Below are 22,529 nucleotides of genomic sequence, written 5' to 3'. Positions count from 1 at the left end.
ATTGCAATAGAAATGTAAACTGCTATTATTGTTTTCATCATACCATGCTTCATTCCATTTGCTATTGCTCATATGTGATATAATGTAATGTAATATCACACTATAGCTATTCCTATCATTTTGGAATATGCTGTTAGCATCTTTGAGAAACAGAATTTTCAATGACTGTTCATAGTTAAAGAGTCATTGCAGTTCTGAATTTTTTTAGTATTTCTTTACCTCCTTCCCATAGGGTTCTACTTTTGGAAAATGTTCTATTTTCTAAGACTAAAGAAAGCAAATGAAGATTCCTCAAGAAAAAAAGAAAAAAGTTAGAATAGTGATAATGGTTGAAAACAGTGTCTATTCACGCTCTTACCAGGACAGAGGAAGAAGTTGTGTAATTGAAGCTACTTGGAGATCTCCATTAGTGAATTGTTAATTATAGTTTGCTTTTGGAAACTAATGGCTTTTACTTGGCACAATAAGTAATGGTGGTCCTTGGTAACCAAGTAAAATTAAGTTTACACATTTGGTTCCTAACTCATTGGAGGTAAAGAAAGGGAAGAACTCTTGTTAACTGGAGTATTGTATACACATGATAAGTATCAAGTTCATGAACTTGATCTCAATCCTCAGAACTAGTTGACACTTTGAAAGAATTTCACTTCAAAAGAGCCTGTGTGCAGTTTATTGGTATCAGAAACCTTTGCTCTTACATATGTTCTTTCTTGGTCTTCCACATGCTGCCTGCTCATTAACTTGCTTATATACTACAGGGATAAATCTGATGAATAGAGAGATTAAAGATGGAAATAATGGAATGATTGAGATTGAGAGAGGGTTGGCCAGTGATTTTTAGCTAGTAAGTGGAAAGTTGGATCTTGCTGGGGGGAAAGTTTTGCGCTCATGTGGGTATGTTGTGTGTGTGTGTGTGTGTGTGTGTGTGTGTGTGTAGATTTAGAAAAGTTTAAAATTTTTTTGTTTTTTTTCATAGAATAGTTATATTAGGAAATGTATTATAATACTAATGGGGTTGTGGTTTATTAGAAACCTCATTTTTATTAAAAATGTCATTTTGTGTTAAAAGCTAAATTTGAATGGTGGGGTTTTTTTGTTTTTGTTTTTTGTTTGTAGTGGAAAGAGTGAAAGAACAATTAAAACTCTCCTTGGAAAACAAGAGTGGAATAGTACAAACTGGTGAACTGACAGTGGTACTTGATGGATTGGTGGTTGAGCAAGAAGCAGTAACAAATTGCCCTTCAGCAGCAGCCAGTAAGCGAATTTATATGGCTTTTAAATAAATAAACAATATATGTGATTTCGTTGAGGGAGAAAAAAGCCATATTTTTATTTGTTTTTTATTATTTAGTAGAAGTACAGCAGAATGGTGATGCCATGTATGAAAACAGAGAAACTTCAGCAAGGACTGCAACCAGGTTAGAAATATTTAATTTTAATATTTGTGCCAGTGAGAAGCACATTTTCAATATTTGAAACTTTTTAAATTTAATTTTTATGCCTATACAGTTAAAGGTTTCCTATCCAAATATAATTCAGTATTTCCCAAGAAAATAGTAACTTTTTTTCTTATGAAAATATTCCTTAGTCACTTTAGGCATGTGTTAGATTTTTAATAAATACAATTTAGTTCTGAATATTAGAGAAAAAATGGATCTTTTGTTGCTGTCTGAAATATTTGGGGCCCATGCTCTGAAGAATTTCTCACAAGAATTCTTAACCATTTCTGTGTCATGGATCCTTCCTCAGAATAATGTTTTTAATGACATAAAATAGCATAAATAGGATTACAAATGAAACCAATTGTATTGAAATGCAATTATCAAAGTATTTTTTAAAAATAAGATCTTGGAACCCCAGGTTAAGACCTCCTGGTCTAGGATAATTTTACCAATATGAAAGACTCTAAAAGATATAATTTAGTGTAACTAAAGCCTAGAAATATAAGAATATGTAAATTTTGAATTGACTTGTTAATTTTTTAAAGTAGCCCATGAAGGAATTCTTATATTTTTTGAACTACCTAGTTATAAATAGTTCTAATATCCTGTGTATAAGCCTGAAAAGTTAGTATTAAAAAAATGAGATATTATCTAATGAAAATATTTACCTTATTTATGATGATGCTCAGTGTTGAGAAAATCAAAGCAAGACTGCAAAACAAATCAAAATGGAAAAAAGTTATTCACCTTATGTAACAGTTTATTCTGGTGGTACTATGAATATTTAAAGTTGTTCATAATAAACAGAGAGTCCTTAAATGTCACTTTGCTGAAATTCATTATCTTTACTAGATTTGGTATAAGCTAATTTAGGACTTAAGGATTTTCTTTGTTGAAATATAAAAGGCATCCCATAACGAGGTATGGTTTCTCTTGTTAGACAAATATCTAGCATTTACGCTATTTCAGTGTGTTAATTTGAGCTAACATGTGCCAACTTTTATAATTCTTTAGTACATTATTTGACCTGTTGTGGAAATCAGAGTTTTTGTTGTTTAAGTTTCTGCCAGTGTTTTTTAATTCATAGTGCTTTCTCAGTAAATATTTGTTGATTTAATTTCTAGTTTTCTTACTAGCATATTTTAAAAGGATTCAATATTGATGTCATTTTTCATAAAGATATAGATAATGGGAAAAGTTTATATTCATGTCCTTTTCTACAACTCATTAAGTTGATATGCTTTTGTGAGTTTTGGGAGAAATGCATGTTCTACATATTATTTTGCATTGTGATATCTAAATGTTAGAATTGCTAATACTCATATTTGCTACTTTTCTTGCTGAAAAATTGAATTTGTGTTGCAGGATAAATTTTTGTTATTTTATGTCTGTGTTTTAAGACAAAAGAATTTTGAATCTAAATATCCTTTTAAGATATCTTACACCTTATGGTTCTTATGTCAGGTTCTTTTATTTGTGTAATGCAATTTTTTTCTTTAAAGATCTGCCATTGAAGTTGCTAATGGAATAGATAACCATACACCTACCAACTCAGTAGTGCAAAATTCATTCTGTATACATGTACTTAATGGAGACAGCACACCCTCATCTCCTTCTCACGTTGCAACCAGACCTAAAAATACACCAGCTTCTAAACCACTTACATCTCAGTCTGCCAATAACACTGGTAAGAAAGGAAAAACATTGAAAGATGGTCTTAATGAAAATCTGTGAAGTTCAATTTTTACTTTATCTATTGGTTTCTTGACTTTACAATATTTGCTTAGTATCATTTATATAAGAGTTTGGAGTTTAAAAATACTGAAGGAAAATTGAGTTATTTAAGTTTTCTCATGTTACTTAAATGTTTTGCTCTCTTTGTAAATCTCTTAGGGAGGCTTTGTGTTATAGTGGATAAAAAGCTTGCAATTGAGTAAGGAATTCTGTGTTTAAATCCTGATATATAGTAACTGTGTGACTCTGGGCCAGTCACTTAATTCTCCCAGGCAAGCTCTCTAAAATTTTAAATTGCAGAACAGCTGTTGATCTGCACTGGTAGTAGTAGTTTTCTCACCAAAAGATCCCTACAATGATGAAATTATAGGTCCTTACCAAAAAACGTTAAAAGAAGATTCTTTATATTTGAGGTTTTTCTTGATTATAAGAATATTTAAGTCTTTTGCTTGTGAGTTTCAAATTTTTTCTCATAAAAAAAGGTTTTAAGTTTTGATTAACTTCTTGAGATATATTGAGAAGGCTAATTAATCCAGAAGTTTTTTGATACTCTCATACTCTTAGAATGAAAAGTAGTAGAGGGCCGTATTGTGTGATGTGAGTAGCTAGGCCAGAAAAAAAAAAACTTTTAATAAGAATTTTTTTAAAAAAATATTTCTTGAATGTGAATTAGGAAAAGTGTGTTTTGGATGAAGATCAAAGTGGTATAACTTTTGTGAAAATTCTGAATGGAATACTTGGGTGTTACCAAATGATTTAGAAGTTGCTATTCATCTTAAAAATGAAAACTCTTGCAATATTTGTATAGTTACCTTTTTCTCAAGATATATTTTCATATTCATACACACATATAGAGAGAGTCCTTCAAGCAGGCATGCATGTAGAGACAACCATGACATAGTAGCTAGGGTAGTAGAGATGAAATGGGGAAGACCTGATTTTAAATCCTGAATCTTGATACAAGATATGACTGGGAAAATCATTAACCTCTTTTTCTCTTAGGCAATTCCGTAAGACTTATCTACTCAATTGAAGATGGTAGTCTGTATCACTAGAGGGATTTTCCAGTCCTGACAAAATCAGTTTGGTAGATCTCATTTTGTGTTAGTAAACATCATTTTAACATCTGAGGTTATTTGGAACAACTCTGAAAGATGTTACAAATGTTTGAGAAGTGAGCTGTCATGTTTGAGAAGATCAAATTTTACTTGTCCAGCAGTGCTGTGCCCCCTCAGTCTTCTACAACTTTCAGATACTTGTTTTAATTGAGAATCTTGGATGAGTGTAATCTTCTCTTCCCACTACCTTTTATGTTTCTCATCATAGTATATAGTCCTCCTGTCCTGGGGAAAAAAAAGTAGAATGAGACAAAATAAAAACACATGACCTTTAGGTCTCTCTCAGTGCTGTCTATAGTACTTTTCCCATTTCTGCTTCCAAATCTGAGCAATGCCAGCTACACACAGCTGTGACCTTTCATGTCTCCAGACCAGGAAAATGTATCAGGCAAACTGGGGTCAATCAGGTTTCATGGAGGTAGGAAACTATCTTGGGGACTTCAGAGAAACTTTTTTAGGAAGCTGCTAGTCCTACCACATACCACCCCTTAATGGCAAAGTCCTAATAATCTTCTAACATGGCACTTCTTAAACTGTGGGTTGCAGCCAAAATTTGACAGCAGTAAAAAGTTTCTCAACACACAATGACCAAAAATTAATTAAAAATAAAATTTGTAGTGAATCAGAGGTGTTTCTGGCAGTGCCCTTGTTACATAAGGCAACTTCACTACAGCCTTGGTTCTGAATACAAAGCATGCCATGCCTCAGGCCAATGCCATGCCAGTGTGAAAGAGGGAAAAAGTTTAAGTTTTGTTTTAAAGGACAGCACATCATTTAAATGACTAGACAACTCTTCTGTCACAAGGGAAAGAACAAAACAAAAATGTGGAGTCTAGCTCTTTCCTCCTCCCGTTTGGAAATTCTGAGACTCAAAATCCTATGGTTTAGTCCACGTGGTGGATTATGCCACATCTTTGAAGTTCACACAGGGTGTCCTAATGCAAAGCGGTGATGATGAACCAGAGCAGCACCAAGAAACATCAGAGCCACAGTACAGATGATTTCTTCTCCTGATATAAAATCGTAACAATGAGCTCGAGCAGCTTGAGGAGTACAAGGGCCTCTGCATGGATACTTCAGACATAATTGACAATTGTTTTCTTGCACCGTATCAGAATCGTTTGTAGTAAAATGACTAAAAGGTCATAAACTTCTTGCATGCAACTTATTTTGGATTCCAAGTTGATACCAAAGCTCTCCCTGTGCTGCCCCCCACTAAACCTTTCCCTCCTTAAGAGCTACATTAAGAGAAGGACAAATTCTTTGCTCCCTTAGAGGCCTCTGTGGAAGGGCTATCTCATTCTTCCACAGTGCTAACTAAAGACTCTCCCTTACTTTCATCCAGTGATTTAGAATTACCACCAAGTCAACTTAGGTCTCCCCTCTTCCTGGTAAAAACACACTTAACCATAATTATGTAGCAGGTTTCACCTCTTGCTAAGAAAATTACATACCTCCCAACAATACTACCCATTGGTCCCCTAAGCCTTTTCTGGGAAGAGTTCCCTGAATCACCCAGAATGAAGGGAAGTCTACCAATTTAGGAGGACCTAACCTACTTCTCCAAGGTATATGAAGCCTCTCAGGGAATAAGGACCTTAAGGCTAAGGCAGCTAGCTCTTTGCTGGGGAAAGAGTAAGGAAGAACCAGAGGGGATTATCCAGAACTATGTTCAAAAACACTCCATTTTTATGTACCAAGTGCCCAGTGCTTAATTTTCTGGTTCAGTTTTATAAGTATAGTTATAGTTGTTGTTCAGTCATTTTTCAGTTGTGTCCTATTCTTTGTGACCCCATTTCGGGTTTTCTTGGCAAAGATACTGGAGTCGTTTGCCATTAAGTACTTTATTATAAACCTTTTAGGAGACACATTCAAATCTCATGCTTGGGGATGATATCAACCTTCTTTGCCTACTTAGCAAGGTGTCCTGGAGCTCTGTAATTTCTCTGATTTGCCGAATGTATATTTACACTGAAAGCAGTTTTTGCTTAAGCAGCAAATGTCCCAGCATCCTTCTCTGGTTCCAACAGTTTATCAGCCCACACATGCATGATTGTGTGGTGGGGGAGACCCAAAGCTGAGATCTGAAGTCAATCTGGTGGGGCTTAACCCAGAAGAGAGCTTCTAATTGCCCCTGAGATATGCAGAATATATGACAGGCCTTGGCTAGGAGAGTGATAGAACAGGAATAAATCCAATCTATCAAACCATTTCCTTTAGGAACTCTACCCCTTCTCTTGCCAATCTCCATCTCTGAGCTGGCTGCAAGGGGAATTTATCTTTATAAGTCAGTTTCAAATAACTCTCCATCTCAGCTACCTAAAAGCATATCCCTAACAAATTTAATTGGCTCTGTAAAAGGAGGTTCTAAGAGAACTGCCTCATGTTTCTGTTTGACTTCTCAGTTGTACCTATCCATCCTTAACTTCTATGCTTATTTCTCACATTTTCAAGTGCCTTTCACATATTTCTAACTGTATGTCCAATACACATCTTTAACTGAATATGTCCAAAACTGAGCTCATCTTTTCTTCTCATTTATTACCTCTAACCTATTCTCTCTTCCCCCACCTCATACCTCCCCCCACCACACATAGACCAACTTCCATATTACTGTCTAGTTTAGGGCTTCTTAAACTTTTTCCACTCAAGAGCCCTTCAGATCCCATATGGGATCAAGACTCATAGTTTAGGAAGCTCTGGTATAGGCTGCTACCATCCTCCCAAGCCCTTCAGGCTTATAGCCTAGATATCATTCTTAACTTATTGTCTTTCAGCCACCACTCCACAAACCCATGTCTAATCTCTTGGCCAAGAAAACCCTTTGCCAAGATTTCACCTTTACGGCATCTTTTGAATATGCCCCCTTCTCTCTTTTGTTATTGCCATCACTTTGGTTCTGGCCCTCATCACTGCTTGCAATAACCTGCTGGTTGGTGTGCCTTTCATAAGTCTCTCCATATTCCAGGTCATCTTCCATTCAACCACCAAAATGATTCTCCTAAAGAACAAGTCTGACCATGTAACCCCTCTACTCAGTAAACTGTAGTGACTCCCTGTTGCCTCCACGATCAAATAAAAAAAATCCTGTTTAGCATTCTGAGTCTTTTGTAAACCTGAAATAAAGACTACTACCAAAGTAGTAAAAACAGGTCTTTAATGGAGGCAAAGGAATTGCAATTTGATATCACTGCACAGCACCACTATACTGAAGTGCCTGAGGAGGGCAGGGTTAAATACATTTCTGTGAGGATTGAGTGTGGTACAGTCTGATAAAGCTGCTACATACGTTGTTTTGCATAACAACTGGAAATCCGTAGAGAAGGCCTGGGGAGGCTGGGCAGAGATGGGGTGATATGCAATAGGAACAGCAGGCTTGGTGTTCTAGTATAGCTGGGGAAACCAGTTTGGGCCTGCTCCAGTCTTGTGTTACTTGGGTTTAAAGTCTGGTAGTCCCTTCTGATGTCTGCCTTCTACATTCTTTTTTAACTGGTTTCCATCTCCCCCGGAAATTAATTCACAGCTCTGAGGTCAATTGCATTCATCAGTTTCATAAATTATTCCCTTGTCACCTACCCTCTCCCCCGTCCTGTACCCTGCCTCCCACTCCTTCTTACTCCCCACGTATTCTTCAGTCCAGTGATGCTGTCCCCCTTGGTATTTCACAGACAATACATTCTATCTCTGTCTCAGTTCTGAGCATTTTCAGTTGTTGTCCTCAGTGCCTGGGATGCTTTCCTTCCTCATCTCTGACAACCAGCTTTTCTGGCTTCCTTCAAGCCTTAAATAAAATCCTACTTTCTTCAAGAAGAATTTCCCATCTTTAGTTCTGGTGCCATCCCTCTTCTAATTATTTCCTATTTATTATGTATACAGTTTGTATAGTACTCGTTGGCTTGTTGTCTCTTCCATTAGATTGGGAGCTCCTTGAGGGCAGAAACTGTCTTTTGCCTTTCTCTCTATCCTGCCCCCCTACCCCCCACCTGTTAGTATAATACCAGACACATAAACTGATTCTTAATAAATGCTTTTTGACTTAATGACTGATCTTGAATACTTTAGGGTTCTGCGTGGACTCTTGTTTCAATTAGCCTATCTTAGGCTCTTCCTACTCATCCAATATCTGTACTTTAGTTTGTTTTCTTTACTCTTGCATTTCAAAGTGTTTTCTCAGTTCTAGCCTTTTGGAAATAGAGTATCCAGTTGTTTGGGGAGGGCTGACTGGTTTTGATTTTCAGGTAGTCCTGTGACTCCTAGATTTTCCTTCTACTTGTTTTCCATATCTTTTTTTTTAATAGTTTGTATTTTCTATCTTTTCATCTTTTAGTTTTGTTTTAAAATTTCAGTTGTCTCAGAATAGTTTTCTGTTTGGCTTCAGTTCCTGCGTAAGGTTTCCCACTTTCTGTTCTAAGGTATTAATTTTTTTTGCCATTCTTTCATTCCTTACTATTCCATTTTGTATCTGTTTCATTTCTTACAGATATATTTGTATCCAGGACATTCTTTTTCCATTTAACTATTTGAACTTGTTCTCCACTTCTGCTCTTCTTCTGGGTTTACGCCCTGGGTTTTTCTTATTCCAAGGTATTTTCTTCACTATATTTAGTGTTTTCTTCTTTTTACTCATTTCTCTACCTGAGAGTTTCTGGATTGTGAATGTTGCTTGTATTACACTTTACTTTCTTATACTTGAGCTCAGTGGCTAAGATTAGATATTACTTTTGGTAAGAGTTCTGTGATGGTGTCTCATCCTGTTGTCCAGTCCCAGACTCCCTGGACTCTAAATTGACCTGTATCTGTATCTCTCATTGTTTCCTACTGCTGCTGAAGCCTTTAGGTCACCCCATGCTAATTGCTGCTCTCTTCCTTTCTCTGTGCCTGGGAAGGGGCAGAGACTTGCCATAACACAAATTTCTAATCCATAAATAATGGTAGCTAGCATTTATGTAGTGCTTTAGAGTTTATGAAATTCTTTACAAATATTATCTCATCCTCACAACATGGAAGATACATGTTATTATTATCTCCATTTTATACATAAGGAAACTTAGGTAAATAGATTAAGTGACTTGCCCAGAATCATAGAGCCAGTAAGTGTCTAAAACCTGATTTGAAATCAGGTCTAGCACTCTATCCATTGTGCCACCTTGGAAATAATAACAAGTTTAAGAAAATGTTAAATATAATGAAGAAATTCTGGGGACTAAGGGAAACCCAGAAGAAAGAACTTAACTTACAGAGTTTCAGAGAAAAGAGTGACTTGGCCAAAAAGACCCTTGAGAATTGCTAAAAGGAAAAAAACAAGGTGGTGGTGTTGTTAATGAAATTGGAATTCTTTAAGGAAAAAAATTGGAAGGAGAATAAATGGCTTACAACATAAGTTAGTGGACTTCCAGAAAACAATAGGGTCAGGCTACAAAAAGACCTCGGTTCAGCACAAGAAGCATTATGTGTAAGAAGGCCAGTTATGGTGTCATAAGAGGTCAAGGAGCCTGGAAGGATAATAGATATATGCTCTAGATTGAGATTGCTTCCCTAGAGGTCATATCAAGGATCCCTCTAGATAATGCTACCAAACCCAGCTCCTCTGACACTACATTGGGGAGGCAGGGCAATACCATTCCTTTAATGTTTGCTGTCAGCTGTAAGGGAAGAGAGGAAAAAAGATAGGTTTCATAGGTTATAATCAAAATATTTGGTCCCTCCCTCCGGTGAAAAACCTTCATGTTACTATTTTTGTAAACTGATACCTAACTTCAAATTTTTTAAAGTCCAAAATTGTGCTTTCTCAATTTCTGGACAATTATATGCTGCTTAAATGTTCCAATAGTTATTATTTTTCCCTAAGATGTGCGTGTTTGAAGAGATGATCATTGTTTTATATGTACATGCATTCCTCCTTGTTACTTAGTACAATATATAGCATAAATTGAGTATTTGATAAGAGGTAGTATTTGACTTAAAGCACTTTTGCACTGTCTTTGCTTGATTGAGATTTTTTAATTTTTGCTTTACAGTTAATGGAGAATCGTCTTCATCTGCAGCAGTTGATAACACCCCTGCTCTTCGGACTGTAATAGGATCTGAAGAAACTCCCATATCTACTGATTGCACTAATACTACTACTTCTACAGATCCTGTAACTCAAGAAATTCCTGAGTGCTCTGAAAATAGTGCTTACTTTGCTTCAGCCAGTGCAGAAGTGGTACATGAAGCTTTAAATACTGTAGACTCTGCTTCCAACTTAAAAAATAGTTCTGCTATTGAAGCTGCCAAACCTAGACAATCTTCTAATGTACCTGAAGAACCTATAAGGCAACAGCCTGGAAATTCCATCGTAGAACCTTTGCCACCAGGGTATGTCAGATATTTTTGATAGTAATGCATGTGATGATGTTTGATGTAAGCATCAAGTATTTATACCACTTTACATATTTAAAGCATGGATTCTAACTAATTTGATCCAGACTTTATTATTCAATTGAATAATTACTTTTAAATCTAAGCAGTTGTTGACTCAGTTGTACAGTTGAAATATATGGTATTAAACAGACTACAATCAGATTTATCTGGTAGGCCTTTTCATAAAGATAAAGTGTTTTAAGGGTAATATTTTGGCAAAAGAGAATCTTGAGAATAAAGGTACCAAAAAGACTATAGTTTTATGACTCCTAAGAACTTTTATAAGTTAATGATAAAAAATAATGGCTAGAAGCAATTTATTCTGGATATGTTAATGCCTTGGATATAGTGCTGTTGTATTAGAGATGATGTTTTTGTCATTTATAAATCCTCTATTTTACATTAGTGTAATTCTTTTAATCCTAGTTTATTTAATACCAAAATATAGTTAGCCAATTTAGAAGAAAAGTTTAGAAGAAAAGAAAAATTTGGACTTTTAACAGGCTTTCTAACTATATTAGATATTTGAAGTTAAATCACAACAGAAGTAGCAATTACTTAGGATTCATTTGAGAAGTGTCAACCTATGGTACAACTTTTAGGTCTACATTCCCTTATAGTGAAAATTTAAGTTCCAAATGAGCTGGAACCATGGAAAAAAACTCAATTGGCGAAGAAAAATTCATTCATATTTACTATACTATACCAAATATAGTGGAAAAATACTTTTTAGGAACATACTGTTTTCATCAGAAATTAAAACTCTAACTCTCAATTAAGTCTAAGACTAAACTAATCAGAACATACTGTTGTTGGAAATTTTACCAGATAGTTCGTATCTTCGTACTTTATAGATAGTGGTATGGAATATGTCCCAAGAGTTATCTGCAAAGTAAATTCTGCTTCCTCATTGACTTCTTTTAATAATTACTTGTCGAAAAACTAAAGTGTTGTCCTTTTGAGCTGTTTATATGAGATGACTATAGTAGCAGTATTTCCAAATTTCAAGCCTTTATCTCTCAGAAATTTTACTTTATTCCTCATTTTAAGTATATTCTTTATCTAATATATATTCTTTATTCTAATACAACTAGGCAGGCAATATAATTTTTTATTATAGGTTCTCGTTTCTTATAAAAGCTTCTTAGAGAATATTAGAGTTATAACAGATCAATTTAGACATTTTAAAAGTTGTATAAAATGTGTTGCTTGGGCTAGAAAATACGACTTATAAGGGAGGCAGATTTCAGTTGAACAAAGTGAAAAAGTTCCAAACAATTAGAAATCCAAAAATGGAATGTTTTAGAAGGTGAGTTCTATGACTTTGGAGGTTTTCAAGGTGAGGGTAGATGACTGATTTAATAAGAGTGTTATAGATAAGATTTATGTTATGTGTAAAGATGGGTATAGAAGTCCTCTGATATCCCTTCTTACTTTGGAGTTCTAGTCCAACCATTTCATTTATAGATTAGACCCAAAGAGGTGAAGTGATTTACCTAAAACCGCAACTCTGATTAGTTCAGAGTTTTATTGTAGATCCCCTAACTTTTGTTATCAGTCGTGTTTCATTTGTTACTTATTATATCACAGAATCCCAGAGTTTGACAGTTTAAAAGGGACCTCAGTGATCGTTTAGTACAACCCACCACCAGAAGAAATCCTCATTTTAATATACCCCCAAATTGATCCTCTTGCCACCTAAGTAATAGACATAGACATTATACTTCCTGACTAATAGGTAATATCTTCTATTATAAAAATTACCTAGAGTTTCAGGTTATAAAGAATGGATTCTGTTTTGGGCTTTAATTTATAACTTAAAAGTTTATAAATTATTGGATAGTATGTAGGTGCCTCAGTATGTAGGCGCCAGATGCTGTTTTTTCTTCTATTTCATTTTCTACCATTATTTGATAATGAATTTCGTCACATTCCAAGTGAAAAATAGCATACCCTGCAAAATGTTTCATTAGCAAATGTTGTTTTGCAGTAATACCATTAATATATTGTTAACAAAGTCCATTTTAGGTCTTATAACCCTGGCTGGTCAGCTAAAACCACTCCAACCTCATCCCATTATAACTAGTTCCTCCTGTTTATAATTTTACGTTTCTTCCAATTATCTCAGGTTTTCAGAGCCTAAATACTTATCCCACCTTCTCCTCACTTCCCCCATCCCCTCTTTCTTGTGGCAACCTAACAGTGTATGTCTGTGGAAATCTCTTCCCCTTATAATGATGTTTATTTCAATCAGTAATGAGGCAGAATGTCTATAATATTGTCCCACAAACTGTCATTCTGAATAAAGCATGAATCTTTTCTACATCTAGGATAATGAAATTATGAGCATAAACAAAATAAGATTAGAAAGAACTAGAATTTTTAAAAATATACTTCAGTAAAATCCTATTTCAGTGCCTCATCACAACATGGGTTCACAACCTTGAATTCTAAAAGCCTTTGTCAAAAGAGTGACTAACTTGGTGAAAATTCAGGAGAAAGCTATATATAACTGGTTAGAAGAAGAGAGTGCTTAATTTTCAGTAGAAAGTGAAATTGGATACTGCTCAACTAATGAGTCACTCACATATATTTGAAAATGCAGCCAAAGCAAAATATTTAACTAAAGAAATACAAAAGCAGATTGGGAGTGAAGTATGAATAAAAATCTAAGGCTAAACCAGGAGCTACTAGGTGGCCCAGTGGCTAAGGTGCCTGGAGTTCAAATGTGGTCTCAGGCGCTAACTATGTGATCCTTGGCAAGTCATTTAAGCCTGTTTGCCTCAGTTTTCTCATCTGTAAAATGAGCTGGAGAAGGAAGTTGCAAACCACCCCAGTATCTTCACCAAGAAAGATGGGGATACGAAAAGTTAGACATGCCTAAAATGACTCAGCAGAAACTGAAAAGGCTAAACCACAGTCTATTGAAAATGTCAAACCTATGATATTATAAACTTGACTGGACAGAATTTTAGGTGTTTACTGTTTTGTTAGATATATGGTGTTAGATTTTTAGAATAGGAATTTTAAAAATATTAATAATTGTAACTTTTTATGTCTGGCCTCTTGATATATGAAATATTTTCATTCCTGAGAAAAATGGTTACAAAATGAAATATCTTTTAAACTTTTTCCATTTATTTTTATTTTTTAAATAAGACCTATCAAAATACTATGGAAATAACTTTTAAGGAATTAATTTTCCTTTTTTTTTGACCACCATTTTCTGTTGTTCCTAATAGTCATTGTTTGGCCTGCACTGACTGAAATTAATGAAATACTAGGCATGAGAGAAAATTTGTTCCCTCTGTTGCCTTGACTATCTATTATTGCCATCTCCTTATTTTCTATAACCCATTCTTTACCTTTCTCCTTTGGGTCTCTTTTTCTTCTTTTTCAATTTATAAAATCCAAATGTTCAGAGAACAGTTTATTTATGTATAGTGTGGTAGGAGATAATAATGGAAAAGGATGCTTTTTAGTGTGATTTTCTTCAAGCAGAAGTCCAGTCATGACATCACCCCTTTTCTTCCTAAACTTTATTGACCCTGTATTGATTCTACAATCAAATACAAAATGCTCTGTTTGGCATTCAAAGCCCGTCATAACCTAGCCCCTCCTACATTTCCTTCTACGTAAGTCTTATAACTTACTCTCTGACATGTACTCTAATTCAGTGATACTGGCTTTTTGGCTGTTACATGAACAAGACATTTCACCTATTGGCTCTAGGCAGTCTCTGGATTTCCCTCGTGCTTGGAATGTTGTTCCTCCTCCATGCTCACTACTGATCTTCCTGGCGTTTTTTAATTCCCGTCTCATATCTCATCTTTATTGAAAGCCTGCCTCAACTTCTCTTAACTCTAATGCCTTCTCTGTTAATTATTTCTTTTTTATCTTGTGTATCATTTGTTTGGTTTGTTTCTTTGTTGCTGACCCCATTAAATTTTAATTTCCTTTAGAGCAGAGACTGTGTTTTTACCTCTTTTTTGTATCTCCAGGGCTTGTATCCACAGTAGGCATTTAATAAATGTTTAGTTACTAATTGTTACCAACATAAAAAATTGATGGAGTCATTGTAATATAGCAAAATATAAAGTAGTTCCAAGAAGCAGCTCTGGTGACCTTAGCCAAGCCTCATCTCTGTGGGCCTCTTCCGCCCTTCAGCATGAAGATGATTTCTGACTCTAATAGATATGTGAGTTTATGGTACAATGAAAGGGGAATGGGAGAAAATTCAAAATGCAAGTTCTGGCACTCAGAGAAAGATTGAAAAAGAGTGATGGTGATATCCACACTGCTATACATTCAGGGGAATGAATTTTCATGGAGCAGCACCCCCATCTTGTGACATTTTAGATTATTGCTGCTTAAAGGCATTTAAATCAGTGTCAGATTTTTCAGCTCCAGGTTTAAAGGACAGCATAATCTTTTGGTGCTTAGTGGTTGAAATTCAGCCAGCTGCCAGGTTTGACATGAGGGTTCTTAAGCATTTGATTAAATCTCATCATTTCTGTATTATTTTGAATTCTCTTAATGTTCAGTTTTGCATAGGGCATTGAATTTTGATTCAAAGTTCTGAGTTTAAATACTGAACCCAGTGTTCCATTGGGGAAGTCTCTTAAATCAAACTGAGCATCTATTTCCCTTACTGTGAAATGGAGATAATGGTACTTGCAGTCCCTCTTCACAAATGAGATGATATATAAATTCTATAAAAAGAAAGGTGACATTATTAATGGAAAAGAAATATTTAAGAATGAGCCATAATTGGGGAATTTAGAAGAAAAAATATAAATAAAATGTTTAGGTTTTTTTTGGCAGATCATTTGTACTGTTAATTCTTTTAGGTAAATATTTTTTGTGTCAATTATATTACAAGAAGATGTTTTCTTAATGTCTTAGCTGTTTTCTCTTATTTAAAGGTGGGAACAGAGAAAAGATCCTCATGATAGGACCTATTATGTTGATCATAACACACGAACTACAACATGGGAGAGACCACAGCCTTTACCACCGGGGTAATGTAGATCCTTTTTATATTTTTAGTGGTGTTTAATCACTTGGATATTCACATTTTATATAATCACTTTTTTTTTTTTTTTTTACTTTTTACTCTACCTATAAGACATCATTAATAACCCAGTGTGTAGGATGAACTCGTTTAAGTTTCAAGACAAACTAAATCATTTCTAAGGTTTTTCTGAGATTGAACATTAGGAAATCTTTCTTTTAAAAACAGCATTTTTCAAATATTTTTAAAGGAGTGCTGTCCTGGTTACTTTAAATTGATAATAGCCCAAACTCCTTGATTTTATATTCAAGACCATCCATTATCTGAGCCACACCTTTCCATCTTAATTCCTCCTCTAATTTTACTCCACCCAAACAGTCTGCTCATATTCCAAACTTACCTTGTGCTTCTTTGCCATAGTTTTTTCATGCTATGCCTTATACATAGAATTCTTTTCAGTACTCAGCTTACCCGCTCCCTCTATCATGAAAGAGCGTAGGATTTAGATTTAACAGACTTAGGTTCAAATCCTAACTTTTCCACTTAATTCCTTTGTGATATAGAGGAGGTTAGACTTCTCAGAGCCAGTTTCCTCATTTGTGAAATGATGGGTTGAAGTCTCTTCCATGTCTAAATTTTGTTAACCATATTTCAGTAATTGGTTTCCTTTGTAATCTCGTATATTTAATTTTGTGCATTAAAAACAAACTGAGAAAGTTCCCATAAGCTTTACCAGACTGTCAAAGGTAGGTTTCATGACATAAAGAAGTTAAGAACCCCTGCCACGAGGAAAATGCCATCTCTTTCTTCCTAAATCCTATTGTAGGATTCATATGGTTGAATTTGTGATATTTATCATGTATTCTCCTGTATTTTGTCTAATTGTACGCCTGTCTCCTCTTCCTCACTCACATGAAAGTTCATTTTTGTATCTTTCATAGCATCTAGCTAAATTTCTTTCTTGGGAGGCATTCAAATATTTGTTTAAAAGAATAATTATATTACCCTGGCAGATGGCCTATAGAAACAATGCTTTTGCCCATGCTGATTACCAAAAATCTCATGCAGTCTTTTTTTCTAGACCACATAATGCTCATGCTCTAAGGAAGTCAGTTGACTGGTTGTTGTTTACAATATTAATGAAAGAAAAGCTGGTCTGTTTTCTTGACCTCAGATGGCATTTTCCTTTAAATCTTTTCTTTCTTGAGTACCCTTCTTATCTAAAACAAAACTGCCTAAACTTCCAAATAATTGCAAGTACAAAACATCACATAGACTAAGAGCTCAGAATTGTTGAGGGATTGCAAAGAGATATGGGTGAATAATGTATGAATGACACCTCCCCATTTTCTTTTATTAGGTTATTTTTTTTCCCCTTAGAATTAGGCTCTTTAGTGAATATTACTATGTCCCCTGATTATTGAGATTATGTCACAAGAAGTCATTAAACGGCAGAGCACTACTGGGTTTTGTGAGAGCCTAGCATATCGAGAAAAATGGTCTTAGGGTTCATAAATTTAAATTTGGAAGGCACTTTAGAATCTTTGATCTAGTCCAACCCACAATTTTGCAGATGAAGAAATTGAGTCCAGGAAAGATAAAATGAATTGTCCCAGGGTCACACAGAGATGACATCAAGAAAGATTTGAAATATGAGCATAGTAAGTCCCTGATGTGATACTTGTCTCAAAAGGTTACTTTACTTTCTTTTTGGGAATCTACTTTCAGTCTGACATGTTACAATTTTCTTCAGCAGTGGTGTCAAACTCAAATAGAAGTGTGTTCCTCACTTGCCATATTGACTTAGAATACCACAGATTAACATTTATTTATTTTGTTAAACATTTCTCAATTACTTTTTAATCCAGTTTGAGCCACCTGTGAGATTTATGGACTGAGAGGTTGACACCTTTGTTCTCCAGCATTTTTTTTTTTGACCATTTGTATATTTAGACAGTCATTTTATTCTTCTTCAGTTTGAGGAGGAAAGATTAAATTGGTAATATCTTGTTGCTCCTATAGTATAATGTGCATAAGTTAATCTAAATTTTGATTTGTTGTTGAAATAATTCTGTTAGTTTTTTCTTATAGACACGCTTTATTCTGTCATTTAGTTTTATTTTGTTTGTCTTATGCCCCCAGTACCTGCTTAGAGTAAATACATTTGAAAGATTATTGAACAAAATTATTCTGTAACTCTACCTTTTTTTAGGCTAGAAAAATTTTCTTTATGACTGTGGATTTTCAAATGTGTGAAATTTACAAAGCATAGTTGAATTATATATTGATAGTTGACTTATTTTTAAAACTGTATCTCTTTAAGTAAGGTAGAACTTTCTATATATAGCACAGTAGTTGCTCAGGATATCCTTATTATCTTTTTTGATTTGTGAAAATAAAATAATGATTAAATCAAAGTAGCACTAGAAGTAGTGAGTTGTGATGTCTTAGAAAATCCTTATACATACCTAGTAAGCAAACCATTTTAATAATAATGATGGCACAAGATAAGCAAGGTCTCATTACAAGTATCAGGTTAATCTTTACCAGTTTTTCTGAGGGATACATAATTTTGGAAATTATGTGTTTCATTAATTCTTTAAGGCTTTAGCTTGAATTTAAATGCTTTAAGTGCAACATAAGCCACAAAAATTTTAAGAATAAAGGATTTTGTTTCTCATGTTATGGGGGGTTTGGGGCTTTTTTGTTTTGTTTTGGGGGCAAGTTGGGAAAGAAGAGTTGATGATCGTGGAAGAGTTTATTATGTGGACCATAACACCAGAACAACAACATGGCAGAGACCTACAATGGAATCAGTCAGAAACTTTGAACAATGGAAGTCTCAGCGTAACCAGCTTCAAGGAGCTATGCAACAATTTAACCAACGATACCTCTATTCGGTAATTAGAATATTATAAAATAACATTTTCCCAGGTGTTTTGTTTTCTTCAGTGTAATGTTTTCTCCTTAGTAAACCTACTAGATGTTTGATATTTTTAGTAAATAATAACTAATTGAATTATAATCCTTATTTTAGGTACTTCAATTTCTGGTCAGTGTGAGAGTGAGAGAGAGAGAGAGAGAGAGAGAGAGTGTGTGTGAGAGAGAGAGAGAGAGAGAGTGTGTGTGTGTGTGTGTGTGTGTGTGTGTGTGTGTGTGTGTGTGTGTGAGAGAGAGAGAGTGAGAGAGGTGTGTACACAAAAAGTGCTTGTTTAGAAATGTGGGTGGCCTTTACTACTAACCATATTTATTTTGTTTGAATAAATTATGGTCCCTAAAGGGTATTTGGAGTATTTTTCTTTGTTGTAAAAATAAGTTCTTTTATCTTGTATCTGTCCTTTACAATACAAAAATAATCTTGTTTCCTCATACGGGCATATTTTTTTTCTAGTAATGGTAATGCATTGTCACAGGTATGTTAACTCTGGGTTCAGTAGAATGCCGTTTAGAAAATTATTGTTGTTGTACTGCATAAAAACCGGGAACTTATATTAGTGTGAGAATAACTATTTCCTCTATTATTACCAGTGGAACTTATATTAGTGTGAGAATAAATATTTCCTCTATTATTAATGTGTAAATAGCTGACCCTATTACGTATGCAGCAAGTAAAGAAACATGGTCCTACAGGAAACGTCTTAAGGAACAGTTAATCTAACACATTTTAAAGAAGCATGAATTTAAAACTTAGTAAACACCAAGGACAAACCATCAAATAAACATATAAAGAACAAAATCTTAAAATAAGCCCTTCAGTAATATAACTAGATTGATAAGCTACCCAAATTGTATTTTCTCTGTGACCTTTAAGAAGCCACATAAGGTTCCTGCTATCTTTGACTTTGTTTACTGTTAAAAAAAATTTTTTTCCTTCCATTCATGTTGATAACTTTGTTACTTTGATATCCATTCTAGATACTAATAAACAACATCTTTGTCTGACAGGACTTACATGGACAGGAGCTGGAGGCAGTTTTTCTAGAATTAGGTCTTGGTTTCATTTTGCTTAGTGGCCTATCAAAGTACAGAGTTCTGGAACCAAGACTATTCAGGGAGTCACAGATAGCATGGTTTATGAGTCAATATAATAGAATAGATAAAATACTGGAATTTAGAAAGAGTTGGGTTTGAATTATATCTCTCACGCTTCCTCATTAGCTACTTTTAATTATCCAAAGCCTCAGTTCTCCCATTGTAAAATGAGCATTAATAATTCCTAATGCACCTACTTCACAGTCTTTTTGTTGGGTTCATTTGAAAAAATTTATGTCAAATGGTTTATATAAAACTTTTTAAAACTTTATAGAAATGTCAGATATTTTGACAAAAGCATGGCTGGACTAAATGCCATTAATCCAGTCTTATCCCCTTTTATCACTTGTTTTGTTCTGTTAACTTCTGGCAAGACTTTTTCACATCTTGTATCAGTCCTTTTCACTTACACAGCCTCCAGCCATGTTCAGTTTCTCTTTATCTCTTGCCTGAACTATTGAAGTAGCCTCCCAACTGTTCTCTCCTCATATCTCTCCCACAACCCCAGCTACCAAAGTGATTTTCCTACAGTACAGTTTTGAACCATGGTCATCATCTCCATGCTCACCAAACTGTAGCAACTTCTTCTTATCTCTAAGATTAAATGTAAACTCCTCTGCTTGATATCTAAAGTTCTTCATAACCTGGACCTATCTTTCCAGCTTTGTTGCACATTACTTCTTTGTATGAACTCTCCCATCTTACTGTTCATCATGTACAGCATATTCTTCTCCATAACTTTGTACTGACTTTTCCCCCATGCCAAGAATGCTGTCACTCCTCACGTCCACTTCTTGAAATCTCTTTTTCTTTTTTCTCAGCTTAAGCAACACTTTGTGTATTGGCTTTTCTTGGTATCCGAATTGCTAGTACCATCCCCTACAAGGTTACTTTTTATCTCCTTTGTCTTTGTTTTATACATGTGTCTGTGTACATATATCTGTTAGAATGTAAACTTGAAGGCAGAGTCTATTTTACTTGGAATTTTTATCACTGTTGCCTGATATGTAGAAGGCACTTAACACATCCATACTTGTGTGGTTGATTGGTCCATAGAAGGAGGGGATTCAACTGGATAATTTTAAGATCTTTTTCAGAACTGTGATTCTGTGACTTCTGGCAGCCAAATCTCAGGAAAACAAAGGAGCATGATAGCTTGGGTGTAGGAAGTGAATTGAAAAACTGCAGGACTCAGAATTGGGGAAAGGATTAATTCCTAGGTCAACTTAAAAGATGAGGGAAGAATGAAGAGAGAAACTACTTTGAAGGTTCTAGGCAGTTAGATCTCATTTCTGTAGCAGAAAGTATCTAATGGCCCTCTGTCATAGCAACTGGCTTTTAATTTGCAGGGGAACCAAGGTATTTGTTCAGTTGTTTCAATCTTCTCTGACTCTTCATGATCCCATGTAAGGTTTTCTTGTCAAAGATATTGGAGTGATTTGCCATTTCCTTCTCCAGCTCATTTTTATAGATGAGGAAACTGAGTTAAACAATCCCTTCTGATCTCAGACTCAGAGTCTCAGGAAATAGTTGGTTTAATAGGAACAGATCCTGTTCTTCATGAGAGTTGTACTCACTTATTAAAAAATAAACAAGGGCCTCAAGTTCCAGATAGGGAGCATGGTGGAAGAGAAACAGTGCAATGGCCTGTTCCCTTCTTTAGAGCATTTATTCAGCTTCTGCTGTGTACCAGACATGCTTGAGTGCTGAGGTAACAAAGAAAGGCCTAAAACCTCATTTCCTGCTCTGGAGGCACTCACAGTCTAATGGGAGAGACAACATACAAACAACAGATATAAACAAGCCAAGAGGTGACAGGAAAAGTCATAACATTAAAGGCGATTGGGAAAGGTTTCTTGGAGAAGGGACTGAGTGTCACCAAAAGAAAACTGCATTGTGCTTCTCTTCGGATTGACTTTATTACATAAATATATTTGTAATTACATTGAATGCAATAGAGCAGGAGAAAACACTGGATCTGAAGTCAGAATTTGAGTCGTTGGTCTTTGTGATCATTTATCATCTGCAGACCTCATCACTTGTAAAGTGAGGGAGGTCTAGACCAGATGTCCTCTTCTTAGGTTTATTTCCAGCACTGAATCTGTGATCTTGTCTTCCCCTCACGTTGAACAAAAGATTATCTTGCACCCATCTATATCACATAATTCATGAAATTCCACTGTAGATTGTTTTAGCTAATCAATTTATTAAGCACCATGTTTATGCTAGGTAGCACACTATCCTTTGGGGATTCAGAGACAAAAGTAAGGTTAAGCAGACATTTGGAAAGCAAATGTCTATTTAGAGTTACGTCTTTAACACAGTGTTAAAGTTACATTACATTCTATTAGGTACATATATACATATATTATCTAACGTGTATATGTGTAAATGTGTATGAAATATATACATAATAAATAATAATTTAGTATTTAATGCTATAAGGTTTGTCAAACACTTTACATATTTTCTCATTTGATCCTCACAACACCGAGGTTGGTGATGATGTCATCTCCATTTTATAGATGAGTAAACTGATACCAAGAAAGGTTAAGTAAAATCCCTGAGGTGAGATTTTAACTGATTCCACAACTGGCATGCTTACCTGTTGGGTTACCTGTATATAATAGGGTATGATTACCATCCAGATATTTAAGGTGGGGGGTGGGGGAGACATCAGAATGGATCTCACGTAGAAGGCTGCATTTGAACCAAACGTTGATGGGAACTAAAGATTCTTCTCAAAGATAGAGTTGAGGAGGGGAGTGTGTTCTAAGCATGGGGGAA

The 22,529-nt window shown here is 35.0% G+C and overlaps 1 protein-coding gene across 11 annotated transcripts in view; it reads left to right on the top strand.

Moving 5' to 3' along the window:
• Window positions 1-22,529, top strand: part of WWP1 (WW domain containing E3 ubiquitin protein ligase 1) — a 148,422-nt gene that overhangs the window by 83,439 nt on the left and 42,454 nt on the right. For 10 of the 11 annotated variants that reach the window (XM_072603633.1, XM_072603638.1, XM_072603634.1 and 7 more), the window contains 6 exons: window positions 1,117-1,254; window positions 1,352-1,418; window positions 2,945-3,129; window positions 10,312-10,651; window positions 15,622-15,717; window positions 18,436-18,610. In XM_072603633.1, coding sequence (XP_072459734.1) covers window positions 1,117-1,254; window positions 1,352-1,418; window positions 2,945-3,129; window positions 10,312-10,651; window positions 15,622-15,717; window positions 18,436-18,610 — 1,001 coding nt within the window. The remainder of the gene's footprint in view (window positions 1-1,116; window positions 1,255-1,351; window positions 1,419-2,944; window positions 3,130-10,311; window positions 10,652-15,621; window positions 15,718-18,435; window positions 18,611-22,529) is intronic. The other variant, XM_072603642.1, reaches the window with a different exon arrangement.

Source organism: Notamacropus eugenii, chromosome 4 (genome assembly GCF_028372415.1).
Source record: "Notamacropus eugenii isolate mMacEug1 chromosome 4, mMacEug1.pri_v2, whole genome shotgun sequence".
NCBI lineage: Eukaryota > Metazoa > Chordata > Mammalia > Diprotodontia > Macropodidae > Notamacropus > Notamacropus eugenii.
Note: the sequence above shows the minus strand (reverse complement) of the source record. Positions and strands in the feature narration are given on the sequence as shown.